Here is a 12,618-nt window from a genome sequence, read left to right on the forward strand (position 1 = left end):
GGCTTCATGGGAATCCATGCAGGCACACAACATCCATAGAACGTACCGACTGAGGGCATGCCAACCGAAAGATAGCCCTCTTTGGCAAAACACTGGGGGCTCTTTTAACATTATCGAGCTTTGAAAAAAAAAGATTCAAATATTCCTAAAGGCTTCTGGATGAGAAAAAAGATTAACCGCCACCTTGCAACAATTATTGACTAGGGCAATGGCAGAAAGGTTTGACTGTGTCACCCATGTCCACGGGTTTGATCTAGGTGTGCGTTACATCGAGTTGAAGCCTTTGGGATATGGTGCCAATGGATTGGTATTTGCGGCAATCGACAGCCAAAGCTATCGCAAGGTTGCGGTGAAGAAGATCACGATTAGCGACTCACGAAGTATCAAGCACGCTCTGCGGGAAATCAAAATCATCCGGCGGTTGGATCATGACAACATTGTGAAAGTGTTTGAGGTTCTCGGCCCCAAAGGAAGTGATATACCTCGCGATATCTGTACGTTGAGCGTGGTGTACATAGTCCAAGAACACATGGACACAGACCTTGCTCGCCTTTTGGAGCAGGGACCCCTCACAGAGGAACACGCTAAGCTTTTTATGTACCAGCTACTTCGAGGACTCAAGTACATCCACTCAGCCAACATACTGCACAGAGATCTAAAGCCAGCCAATATCTTTATCAATACCGAAGACCTTGTGTTGAAAATTGGGGACTTTGGATTGGCGAGGATTGTGGACCCACATTATTCACACAAAGTAAGTGAGCTACATTAAAACTCACTGGCTCAATAAAGTACTGGAGCATACAGTACTGATAGCTGCCATATGCAGTCCAGTGGGATATGATGAATTAGATCTTTGCTGGGTAGAAGCTGCAATAATGCTACAATTGGTCTCAGCACCTCTTGGCTAGGGAAGGGGAATAGAATGACCTCTGGTTTCCACACCTGATGATTAAACAGTGCCAGGTGAGCACTGGATTGAGTTCAACTACAGGACCTTTTACGCTTGCCTACAGAGAGCCAGAGATCAGCCTTTGTACACCATTTTCTTGCTTTTACACGCAGACTGGGCAGCAGTCAGTCTCAGAAGGTGTGTTGAACATTGCTTTTATATAGACACCAGACAGTAAAAGCATGGCACCTGCACCCTGTCTAAATATAAATGAAACCAGCTCCCTTAACTCAATGGCAAAATTGTAGTTTCGGAAGCTGGCTTTGTCTATCCCGAGGCATTCATCCAAAGGGAGCAGTTTGCGGGCCTACAGTCACTTCCACTCCTTTAGCATAAAAGGGCCTTATGATACTGTCCACACCAAATTATCTACTAGCACACAGGACCCAAAATTCCAGGCCTCCTGCTCTGCCACCGGAAGTGTGGCAGGGTGGGCCATATGGCCATCAACCATTGAGATCGTTGACCTTATTCCAAATCTCAGGGATGTTGATTATCAGCAAGGGTGGTCCGAGGCTGCAGAAGAGGCACTCACCCTGAAGGAGTGTCAGAAAATCGGAACGGATACCTTGCTGCTCCTTGGAAGCAAGATGCCCTTAATTGACCTCAGATTTTTTTTTAATGCATATGCTCCCTCTCTGTGAGGAAACAACACGTGGAGTTGTGATTATCTTTGCTCTTTAAGAAGTTTGGAGCCTTGGCAAGATAGAGTATGGAACCCATGACTGTGGTCAGCAGTCATGGTCTATGTTTGTGTCTAAGGAGGGCATATTGGGTGTAATTCTTGAGATAGCCCAGGGACGCCCCAGACATGCCCAATAGCTGGCTGCAGACATCGGGGGATGGGCAGAAGACGCGCCAGCATTCCCATCCCGCCTATCAGTCAGGATTGCTGAAGAACATAAGAAATAGAAGCAGGAGGAGGCCATTTGGCCCCTCGAGCCTGCTCCGCCATTTAATAAGATCATGGCTAATCTGATCCTGGCCTCAACTCCACTTCCCTGCCCGCTCCCCAGAACCCTTGACTCCCTTATTATTGAAAAATCTGTCTAACTCCACCTTAAATATATTCAATGACCCAGCCTTCACAGCTCTCTGGGGTAGAGAATTGCATAGATTTACAACCCTCTGAGAGAAGAAATTCTTCCTCATTTCTGTTTCAAATGGGCGACCCCTTATTCTGAAACTATGCCCTCTTGTTCTAGATTCCCCCACGAGGGGAAACATCCTCTCTGCATCTACCCTGTCAAGCCCCCTCAGAATCTTACATGTTTCAATAAGATCACCTCTCAGTCTTCTAAACTCCAAGGAGTATAGGACCAACCTGCTCAACCTTTCTTCATAAGACAACCCCTTCATCTCAGGAATTAACCTAGTGAACCTTCTCTGAACTGCCACCAATGCAAGTATATCCCTCTTTAAATAAGGAGACCAAAATTGTACGCAGTACTCTAAGTGTGATCTCCACCAACACTCTGTACAGTTGTAGCAGGACTGTCCTACTTTTATACTTCACCCCCTTAGATTCTTAAATGAGGTGATACAGTACCGTAGTGAACTATAATCCAGAGGCTTGGGCTAACAGGAGTTTAAATCCAGCATGGCAAAACAAATCTAGAAATAAAAAGGCGATGCTGGCAAAAGTGACCCTAAAGCTGTGTAATTGTCATAAAACCTCAGCTGGTTCACTGATGTCCCTTCGGGAAGGAAACCTGACGTCCTAACCCGGTCTGTGGGCGACCTGATCAAATTGTGCAATACCCCCACCACAGAAGTTTCGGCCCCTGCATGTTTAGGCTCAGAATGGTCACTTGGATAAGGTTACAGAAGTGGGGCAAAACCCTACGTAATTAGTAGTTTCAGGAGAGAAGCTGAGAATATTGGAGGGGACAAATTCTTTTTAAAAAAACGACTGGTCCTTTACAACGAAAATGTAGCTCAGTTGCAGGTCACTTCATTGAATCATATCTCACTTACACTGGTGACTGAATTTATTTCAGCGTGTATTGAACTAAATAGAATATGATCCCGACACTTTAACTAACCTTAACATAAAGCAACAGCATGTTTTTTTAATGAGTTACTCGCAATTGCAAATTAAACATTTTTCGGACCTTAGGCCACACAGAGTATAGTTACTGTTTGAGACCATCACCTGTTTTGAGTGACACAACATCTTGCATTTATATAGCACCTTTAACGTAGCAAAATATCCCAAGGCGCTTAGCAAAGTCCTGGCAAAGTTGAATTATATTGCTCAGTCCACTTACCTTTCTGGCCAATGAAATCAGAGCAAGCACATACACCTCGAGCTCTGCTCACCCGTGTCCAAATACCGGTTAGATTTTTATGTTAAACAAGAGCCAACAGAACACCTGACTCTCTGGCAGCATTAAGCTTCTGAATATTGAACCATATCCTTGCCTCAAAGCTTGCCGATAGCATAAACAGCTCCCTTAGCTCAGGTATCATTATCCTCTGCTTTAAAAGTGCTGTCATCAAGACCCACCCCTTCCACGGCCTTCCAAAAAATCTCACTTTCAACTGCTACACCCTTTCCAGCTATCATCCCAAATCCAACTTCTCTTCCCTCTCTAAGGTCCTTGAATGTGTTGTTCCCATCCTGCTCTGTGGCCAGTACTCCAAAAATTCCCTCTTTGAATCCCTACAATCTGGATTCTGTCCTGACAAGACCGCCTTCGTCAAAGTCATTAACGAAATCCTCTATAACTGCGATCATGGCATGCTATCCTACTCTAGCCTTTAAAGAGTGTTTGATATGATCAATTACTATCTCTGCTCTGTGGTCCATCTGGTTCAATTCCTACTTAGCCTTAACACTTCCAACAATGATTACTTCTCCCACCCCCATACAGTCAACTCCATGGTTCCATCCTTAGCCTTCACTGCCAGCTCAATTTCACAACCACCTCTGTGCTATCAGACTGACTACCAAATGTCAATTAGCCAGATCTTCTTCCAATTAAACAGTGGGTAACTGAAGCCATCTTATTCAGCTCCTGTCAAAAATAGATTCTCTTGCTCATGACTCAACCTTCCTTCCCAGTTGCTCACTCAGACTGAACCAGATAGTGCACAAACCTCAGTGTTCTATTTGACCCTGAGCTGAACTTCAAACGCCATATCCTATCCATCACCAAGACAGCGTACTTTCTATTCTGCAACATTACTCATCTTCATCTCTTCCACCACCTAAACAATTTTCCAGCTTTTATTACCTCAATACTTGACTTCTGAAACCTCTCTTCGCTGATCGCCGAGCTCCTCCTTATACAAACTTCAACCTGTCCAAAACTGTGCCAACCACATCCTAACTCACAGTAAATCTTGCTTCGGTCCTCACTGATCTCCACTAGTCCCCTGTCTCCCAATTAATAAATTCAAAGTCATTGTCCTTATTTACAAATCCCTCCATGTTCTTGCCCCACCTTACATCTGAAAACTCCTCCAGCCATACATCCCAAGTTATACTGTACTGTCCTCCAACCCTGGGCTCCTGTGCCTTACTTCTGAAGTTATTCACTTGATGGCAAAGCTTTAAGCCACCTTGGCCCCACCTTCTAGAACTCCCTTCCTAAACCTCATCGCATAACTAGTTCCCTTTCTGTCTTCTAAAACAACCTCAGAGCCTATCCTTTGACTACCTTGAGCCAACACCATTTGGTCTGTCATTTTCCTATGGGAAGCACCTTGAGAGATTTTATGATGTTAAAGGCGCTATATAAATGTAAGATGAAAAATAACATTTACAAAATGTTTTTTAAAACTCATTTCAAACCGATAGCGTGAAGCCAAAGTGACACGAGATTACCATCTCAAAAGGATCTCATATTGCTTGTCTAAATTTGATTTTGAGTGATTTTGCACAGGAGTTATACCACAGATTTCATATTGGTGCAAAGCTGAAACTGCTTTGTTTTACTGCAAATTGTGCAGTATAACTGGTCTAATTGTTTCAGGGAGTGGAATAAAACATAACCACTCTCCCAAGAAATATTATATTTGAATTTTTATAAATTGATCAATCTTTGTGTAGTAAATGACTTGCTGATCTTTATTTGGGCAAGAGAACTGCATTTCTTCACACAAATTTGATTCTCTAGGTGCATTCTGGCATTGCATTTATTATGCTGAGCAGAAAAGCCAGAGAATTGACAACAAACTTTTCTGTTGGGATCAGGATTCTTGCTTGGATCAGGGATAGCCTTTGGATCAGGAACTTTACAAGTGAGATAGAGCCCTAATTTTAACTCGTGGGTACGATCCTCAGTTACATGCCCCAACATTGAATCTTACCCGAAGCCGAACAACAACAAAGTTGCTGGAGGGTTTTAGGCTGTGTGGGCCTTAGCCTGACTTGTGGTTAAAATGGCGTGTGCTATCTGATGACGTTATAGAGATGTAACTTTGCCATTTAAATTCAGGCCCTGCTCCTCTGAGGCAAAGTAAAGGGTGAAAATAACAGAAACATAATTGACTCAGTTGAAGCCCATTCCAGTACAGATTGAACCTCCCTAATCCGGAACTCCCTTATCCGGAACCACCCCTCGTTCAGAACCATTCTCGCCCGCCGGGCGGCGCATGCGCGCAATGCACGTTGGTCAAAATCCTTGAAAAATATCAATGAAAAAAAACTTGCATTTACACTTAGAGCCCCACAATAAATGTATCCAATATCCTTGAAAAATATCAATGTAAAATAAATTTACCCAACTTCGGAGCCGATACCTCGGGGCTCGCTGGCCCACCGACACCTCAGAACTCACTGGCCCGCCAACACCTTCGGGGCCCGACAGCCCACCAACACCTCAGGACCCGCCGGCCTGCCAATACCTTCAGGGCCCGTTGGCCCGCCGACACCTCGGGGCCCGCCGGCCCACTGACATCACACTGACTGACTGACTGATTGGTGCACACACACACTGAAAACACGTGACTTTCTCTTATCCGGAAATATCCCTCATTCGGAACAGGCCAGGTCCCGAGGATTCCGGATAAGGGAGGTGCAACCTGTATCTAAATACATGGTCTAGGCTGGCACCTTAGGACAGTGCTGAGGGAGTGCTATATTGCTGGAACTGCCATCCTTTGGATGAGACATTAACTGAGGCTTTTTTTATTCCCGGGATGTTAAAGATTACATGACACTACTCAAAGAAGAGCAGGGAGCTCTGGTTAACATTCCTCCCTCAACCAGCATGACCAAAAAAATAGATTAATTGCTCTGTCTTCTCATTGCTGCTTGCGGACTTTGTTGCGTGCAAAATGGCTGCTGTGTTTGCCTACATAACTAGAATGTATAGAAAAGTCATTAATTGTATTTTAAGTGCTTTGAGACGTCCTGAGAAATGTGATACGTTGCTTTATAAGTGACTCGTTCATTCTTCATCAGCATCTAAAAAAAGACAAGTTTCAGACGCTAAGTGACCTGCTCTGTATGTTCACTTTTTAAAACCCAAATCCTGTTTCTTAGACAATTGACTAAACAAATCAGGATAGCTTTGGTAAATATGTCAAGGTTCACAGATGAAGGGAAGATGAGACAAAAATCTATTTAGTATGAGCACCACTGCCTTAGATATCATTTACTGTTAACTTGAGGCTGACTTTATTCTGGCTTGGGTAGAGTCCATTACGGGACAGATTGGACACGGTCTGTGGAAGATTAACATAATGGATCATGGGGGTCATTTTCAACTTTGCCACCTGAGCAATAATGTGACAGAACTGTTTGCCTGCCTTTCACAAAAACTCATTCAAGTTTCATTTCACTGATTTCAATGGGATGAATATTGGATGATCTCTGTAATGGGCAGGTAATCTGCACTGTCACATTATCGCCGAGGTGTCAAAGTTAAAAATTATCCGCCCCCCAGCCTCGCCACAACCCATGGCATGATGGACTGAATGGTCTTTCTCATGCCATACTTCCTTATGTTCATGTTAAAACAAAGAAAAAATAATAATCAAATCTTTGCATTCCTCATTTGTAAAGGTGAAGCATCTCGCAAGGTAACGAATAGCAGTAACCTCCATTAAAGGGACAGAAAAATTAGTATTGCAATAAAATGTGACTGAAGCTTTAAGAGAGTATTCTGTGTGCCACAGCATTGTAATTTCTCATTATGGCGTTGGACTTGATAGGAATTCACACTGTGTCCTGAAACACTACCACAGTGGCAGTACGCTTTATAAATCATTCAGTGCAGCAGCTATGTAAGGATGTGGAACAGAAGAGGACAGATTGAATCAACACAGTGCACTGTATGACCTAGTGAAAAGTACAGTGCGCAGAAATATCCACTTATCATTTGCTCACTTGAGTAGAATGAAATGTACTGTATGAGAAGCCTCACAGGTCGTGGATATTTAAATATGATTCTGCCTATTCTCCAGTTAAGAGTATATTATTGATATTTAGCGCATAAGAGTAACTGTACCAAACAAACATCACTGAGAACTGATGACAAGTGGAGTTTTTACTAATTAGGTATCTTAGAGCTAATGTTACACCTCACTGTGACCTTTGAGAGAGAGCTATCAGCATGTGTAGTATGTTGCAGGTTATGATGCATTGGAGGATGCTCCAGTAAAGAGGCTGCTTTGTATGCCTACAATGTAAGATAGGGATAAGGAGATCTCAAAGATGTTGTTTATCTTTAGTGGGCCCCATTTAGAATATAAGGGAAGAATTTCTACCCACTGATGCGCAAACATGTCTGACGCTGGGGGTGGGGGGGTTGGGCGGGGAAGAGTCGGGGTGGGAGTGAGGAGGAGGGAACAACATTCAGAGGCGTGCTGCCCGTACTTACTGCTAGGTTCTACTGGTATGCATGAGCTTCAAGGATTTGAAAATAAGAGCAGGGCTTCCCGCAGCCCCATTTTCAGTGGATTGCTCCTGAGATACAACATCATCGGTGAAGAAGGAATTCACATGGGCACATTTATTAACTCACTTTTTGGTGTTTCACGAAGTTGTGTTTAATTGCATTGGGAGTCAGTGTGAGGTATAACTTTCATTTGCTTTGGTTGCATTTCATTTGGTGCATGTTTTTTTGGTTATTTTGCATTTAAATGTGGTATTATTTTAACTATTATTTTTTTTTTAACTCATTTTAAAAGTGAGCTTTTGGCTTTAGCATTCTCACCTCTAAGTCAGAAGGTGTAGGGTTTGAACCCACCTCCAGACAGTCCCGGTGAGTTGAGACTGGAGCTCGAGCTCTGAATTCTGGATTGACATCCAGTGGGATACTCGCATCTGATGGGCGTGGGTAGTTCCTCCTCATCGGATAGGTTGAGGGACTAACCATCCAATCGGCTGATATATAAGCCATGGAAGGAGTGCTCATGTTGCAGCCTGTCCGAGTGTTAATCAGTCTGTGAGTCCTTCGACTACTCCACACTATTCTCCAAGGGAAGAGTGTGACAATGCAAAAACAACCACCTCATTTTAAAAAATGGACTTCTACTCTCAATTCAAACACTTGTTGAGATTAACTGATCTTGAATCTTTCAAATAATCAGGAGCGAATGCAAACCAATATGGTAGGTATATTGGGGCCGAAATTGATGGCCTCACTGCCCACTTCTGCCGACATTTCTCTCCGGGTTGCGTCCAGTGCCAGTTTGCACTTGGGCTGGAGTGGGTGAGAGGGGAGAACTGCCGGGAACCGCCCGCTGACATCAGCGGATGGCCGAGTGGCGCAGGTGACCTCTCTCCTGCCGAGATGCCAGGTTGGTGCGGGCGGGAGTCGGCGGTACTCAGCACCAGCAGGGGGAAGGACCATCGCGAGAAGGCTGGTCTAACACCAAGGTAAGTTTAAAAAACTGAAAAAAAAGGTTAGTGAATATTTTAATAAATCTTTTTTCACAGCGACTTACCTTAATGGGTTCCCCTGAAGGTCTTCCGGGTAATTTTTTTTTCCAATCATTTTTATTTGAACATCTTCGATCGTCCGTGTGTCCAACTCCAACCTCGGCGGCACTTCCCGCTGAGATTGGGTGCTCCCGCCCGCTCCCGTTCAGTTTGACGGAGCACATCGCTCATTTGCCGCCATCCCAACTTTTACATTATTTTTCATCTTGCTTTTATTCTTTTTTTAGGGGTGGATCTGGGGTATATATGGACTGGACCATTTTACCTATAGATGCTCCCCTTAAAACAAGGTGCCCAATAGAAACATAGAAACATAGAAAATAGGTGCAGGAGCAGGCCATTCAGCCCTTCTAGCCTGCACCGCCATTCAATGAGTTCATGGCTGAACATGAAACTTCAGTACCCCCTTCCTGCTTTCTCGCCATAACCCTTGATCCCCCGAGTAGTAAGGACTTCATCTAACTCCCTTTTGAATATATTTAGTGAATTGGCCTCAACTACTTTCTGTGGTAGAGAATTCCACAGGTTCACCACTCTCTGGGTGAAGAAGTTTCTCCTCATCTCGGTCCTAAATGGCTTACCCCTTATCCTCAGACTGTGACCCCTGGTTCTGGACTTCCCCAACATTGGGAACATTCTTTCTGCATCTAACCTGTCTAAACCCGTCAGAATTTTAAACGTTTCTATGAGGTCCCCTCTCATTCTTCTGAACTCCAGTGAATACAAGCCCAGTTGATCCAATCTTTCTTGATAGGTCAGTCCCGCCATCCCGGGAATCAGTCTGGTGAACCTTCGCTGCACTCCCTCAATAGCAAGAATGTCCTTCCTCAAGTTAGGAGACCAAAACTGTACACAATACTCCAGGTGTGGCCTCACCAAGGCCCTGTACAACTGTAGCAACACCTCCCTGCCCCTGTATTCAAATCCCCTCGCTATGAAGGCCAACATGCCATTTGCTTTCTTAACCGCCTGCTGTACCTGCATGCCAACCTTCAATGACTGATGTACCATGACACCCAGGTCTCGTTGCACCTTCCCTTTTCCTAATCTGTCACCATTCAGATAATAGTCTGTCTCTCTGTTTTTACCACCAAAGTGGATAACCTCACATTTATCCACATTATACTTCATCTGCCATGCATTTGCCCACTCACCTAACCTATCCAAGTCACTCTGCAGCCTAATAGCATCCTCCTCGCAGCTCACACTGCCACCCAACTTAGTATCATCCGCAAATTTGGAGATACTGCATTTAATCCCCTCGTCTAAATCATTAATGTACAATGTAAACAGCTGGGGCCCCAGCACAGAACCTTGCGGCACTCCACTAGTCACTGCCTGCCATTCTGAAAAGTACCCGTTTACTCCTACTCTTTGCTTCCTGTCTGACAACCAGTTCTCAATCCACGTCAGCACACTACCCCCAATCCCATGTGCTTTAACTTTGCACATTAATCTCTTGTGTGGGACCTTGTCGAAAGCCTTCTGAAAGTCCAAATATACCACATCAACTGGTTCTCCTTTGTCCACTTTACTGGAAACATCCTCAAAAAATTCCAGAAGATTTGTCAAGCATGATTTCCCTTTCACAAATCCATGCTGACTTGGACCTATCATGTCACCATTTTCCAGATGCACTGCTATGACATCCTTAATAATTGATTCCATCATTTTACCCACTACTGAGGTCAGGCTGACCGGTCTATAATTCCCTGCTTTCTCTCTCCCTCCTTTTTTAAAAAGTGGGGTTACATTGGCTACCCTCCACTCCATAGGAACTGATCCAGAGTCAATGGAATGTTGGAAAATGACTGTCAATGCATCCGCTATTTCCAAGGCCACCTCCTTAAGTACTCTAGAATGCAGTCCATCAGGCCCTGGGGATTTATCGGCCTTCAATCCCATCAATTTCCCCAACACAATTTCCCGACTAATAATGATTTCCCTCAGTTCCCCTTCCTTACTAGACCCTCTGACCCCTTTTATATCCGGAAGGTTGTTTGTATCCTCCTTAGTGAATACCGAACCAAAGTACTTGTTCAATTGATCCGCCATTTCTTTGTTCCCCGTTATGACTTCCCCTGATTCTGACTGCAGGGGACCTACGTTTGTCTTCACCAACCTTTTTCTCTTTACATACCTATAGAAACTTTTGCAATCCGCCTTAATGTTCCCTGCAAGCTTCTTCTCGTACTCCATTTTCCCTGTCCTAATCAAACCCTTTGTCCTCCTCTGCTGAGTTCTAAATTTCTCCCAGTCCCCAGGTTCGCTGCTATTTCTGGCCAATTTGTATGCCACTTCCTTGGCTTTAATACTATCCCTGATTTCCCGAGATAGCCACGGTTGAGCCACCTTCCCCTTTTTATTTTTACGCCAGACAGGAATGTACAATTGTTGTACTTCATCCATGCGGTCTCTAAATGTCTGCCATTGCCCATCCACAGTCAACCCCCTAAGTATCATTCGCCAATCTATCCTAGCCAATTCACGCCTCATACCTTCAAAGTTACCCTTCTTTAAGTTCTGGACCATGGTCTCTGAAATTACTGTTTCATTTTCCATCCTAATGCAGAATTCCACCATATTATGGTCACTCTTCCCCAAGGGGCCTCGCACAATGAGATTGCTAATTAATCCTCTCTCATTACACAACACCCAGTCTAAGATGGCCTCCCCCCTAGTTGGTTCCTCAACATATTGGTCTAGAAAACCATCCCTTATGCACTCCAGGAAATCCTCCTCCACCGTATTGCTTCCAGTTTGGCTAGCCCAATCTATGTGCATATTAAAGTCACCCATTATAACTGCTACACCTTTATTGCATGCACCCCTAATTTCCTGTTTGATGCCCTCCCCAACATCCCTATTACTGTTTGGAGGTCTGTACACAACTCCTACTAACGTTTTTTGCCCTTTGGTGTTCTGCAGCTCTACCCATATAGATTCCACATCATCCAAGCTAATGTCTTTCCTAATTATGGTATGTCAAGTTCTTTGTTTAAACCATGGAAAAAGGCCAACCCTCATGTTATCTCCCACCTATCAGGGGTCCTCAAACCTATTATAGATGCTTTCTGTAATTGACCAATCATGACCTTACAGCATGTTGAGGACTGTCTTCCCCTTATCTCATACTCATTTTCCAGGAAAATGAAACTTAACCAGTTCCACTAAGACACAACTTATACATTAACCCCTTACTTGTCCCAAGCAAAAACATACAATTATTTAAACACAGTATTACTCATGTCATATTTTCATTCGCATAACCATATACATTTTAGGCACCCCTAATTTCTAACACACTCTAGGGGCAATTTTAACCCTGCCTTTCTGGCAGGGATGGGGCGGCCGGATGGTTAAAATTGTTGTAGAGGACTTACTGCTATGTTCCCGCTGCGTTCCTGTCGGCCGGTCGCCATTTTAACCATGCAGTTTCTTTAATTGGCTGAGACGCCCATCAGACGAAGGCAGGGGCCTCATGAATACATTCAAATCGGGGTGCTTTGAACCAATTAAGACCCCATCTCCATTTTAACTCAAAATAATGGAAGTCCCACCCAATGACCAACCCGCCATTGAAACCCAGCAGGGATTAGTCTCTCACAGCCCCTGAAGTAATATTTAAAGGAGCATTCAGCTACAGGTGATTGGAACACAGCATCTGTGTATCATTGTGCTGCTTGGATTGCCAGGAGAGTTTTCAGCTTCCAGATTGTTTCCTTCCGAGATACTGTTGCCTTAGTTACCCTCAGTAAGCTCTAGCTGA

The 12,618-nt window shown here is 44.1% G+C and overlaps 1 protein-coding gene across 1 annotated transcript in view; it reads left to right on the forward strand.

Annotated features, from left to right (window-relative positions):
• Positions 1-208: 208 nt before the first annotated feature.
• Positions 209-12,618, forward strand: part of LOC139230156 (mitogen-activated protein kinase 4-like) — a 59,113-nt gene continuing 46,703 nt past the window's right edge. Inside the window, exon 1 of the mRNA XM_070862002.1 lies at positions 209-754. Within this exon, the coding sequence (XP_070718103.1) occupies positions 209-754 (546 nt within the window). The remainder of the gene's footprint in view (positions 755-12,618) is intronic.

This window comes from Pristiophorus japonicus, chromosome 2 (genome assembly GCF_044704955.1).
Source record: "Pristiophorus japonicus isolate sPriJap1 chromosome 2, sPriJap1.hap1, whole genome shotgun sequence".
Lineage (NCBI taxonomy): Eukaryota > Metazoa > Chordata > Chondrichthyes > Pristiophoridae > Pristiophorus > Pristiophorus japonicus.